The 1,564-nt window shown below is 54.0% G+C and overlaps 1 protein-coding gene across 1 annotated transcript in view; it reads right to left on the bottom strand.

Moving 5' to 3' along the window:
• pik3c2b (phosphatidylinositol-4-phosphate 3-kinase, catalytic subunit type 2 beta) overlaps positions 1-1,564 on the bottom strand; it is a 23,424-nt gene that overhangs the window by 6,372 nt on the left and 15,488 nt on the right. Inside the window, exons 16-20 of the mRNA XM_008408229.2 lie at positions 1,151-1,339; positions 976-1,069; positions 735-829; positions 318-498; positions 1-107 (exon numbers count right to left, since the gene is read on the bottom strand). Of these exons, the coding sequence (XP_008406451.1) occupies positions 1-107; positions 318-498; positions 735-829; positions 976-1,069; positions 1,151-1,339 (666 nt within the window). The remainder of the gene's footprint in view (positions 108-317; positions 499-734; positions 830-975; positions 1,070-1,150; positions 1,340-1,564) is intronic.

The following is a 1,564-nucleotide window of genomic DNA, read 5'->3' as shown; positions in this document are numbered from 1 at the left end:
TGGATATTGATTCCTGAGACGAGCAGCGCTGGGTTCAGAGGTAACCTGCAGCAGCTGTTTATTGAGAAGAACTGCTTCATCTCATCCAGACTCTCTCTCAGGACACTCTGAACAGAAACAGAACCAGTTCAGGATCTGCTGCCCCCTGCTGGACAGTTTGTTCTTCCTGCTAATCAGATACTTCAAACACTGACAGCAATAACTACATCATCATCTCCTGGCTACGGTTACAAAAAACTGATCTAAAACCATCAGTTATATTTCACAGCAGGATTCTCTTTTCTGTGACGGCGTAATAAACGCAGAGTCTTCCTCACCTGTCGGCTGGAGGGCGTGGCGTCCCGGACCTTCTGGGCCACCTTGGTGAGGATGGAGACGAGCCAGCACTGCTGCTCAAACTCGTCTCTCAGAGCTCGGCCCACGCAGCACAGCAGGGCGGCCAGCAGGTGCTGATAGCGAGCGCTGAACTGGCTGTCCTGCAGGTTGTCCTTCAGCAGCCTGTCGTGGACACAGACACGGAATCACAGCGGCTGCAGGATCAATAACCGACCGATCAGCAGCTGATCGATCGCTCTGACCAGAGACTGTCTATGAGGGAGGAGGTGTCACTCTGACTATGTTTCTGCACCCAGAGGGCATCAAGCAGGAAGCTAGTGTGGGCTACTGGGACCGATACTGAACCAGAACCAGAACCAGCTGAACTGGTTGGAGGTTTGAGAGAAGCTGCAGCTCACCAGAACAAGTAGTGAGCGATGCGAATGTCCCCGATGGCTCTCCGTAGGAGAAAGCGGACCAGAGAGCTGTCCAGGTAGCACTCGTACTTCAGAGCCTGAGACACAAACAGAACCGGCAGAGAGGAGGACCGGTTGGTACCGGCTGCTAACAGGTTCTGGTTTCATATTCCTGACTTTTTCCAAATACAGGACTCCAGATGAGCTCAGTTTGTTAGAACGCAGGACAGGTGAGAGGCGCTACCTGAACCAGCTGAGGTAGAAAGTCCAGCAGCTCCGGGTCCGATATGGAGTCCATCCACTGGACCGCCGTCCTCCTCAGCTCCTGATCCGGAAACCTGGAGAAAAAAACACAGGAAACTGTTAGAGTCAGGTGAGCTCACCTGGGCGACATACTGCGTCTCCTCTGTTCAGCGTACGATGCGTGCAGCAGCCCCAGAGCGTCCAGGTAACCCAGACACGCCCACTGCCGCAGCAGGGCGTAGATTTCCGGCAGACATGCCCACTGCCAGCAGGGGGCGCTGGCCAGAACCAGAGGCAGCGCTGCGCTTTCCGCCTGGCAGAAGGCCTTCTTCTCCCACAGCAGCCGCTTGTCGTCCGCTGTCAGCCTGCAGACAGGAATCAGGGAAAAACACCGTAAACATGGCAACGAGACAGGAGGACTGGAAAACGGCACACACTGACACACACACACAGATACACACTGACACACACACACAGATACACACTGACACACACACTGATACACACAGATACACACTGACACACACACTGATACACACACACTGTTACACACACTGACACACACACACACTGTTACACACACTGACACA

This window comes from Poecilia reticulata, linkage group LG5 (genome assembly GCF_000633615.1).
Source record: "Poecilia reticulata strain Guanapo linkage group LG5, Guppy_female_1.0+MT, whole genome shotgun sequence".
Classification (NCBI taxonomy): Eukaryota; Metazoa; Chordata; class Actinopteri; order Cyprinodontiformes; family Poeciliidae; genus Poecilia; species Poecilia reticulata.
The sequence above is the reverse complement of the archived record's forward strand: the minus strand, read 5'-3'. Positions and strand labels throughout refer to the sequence as shown.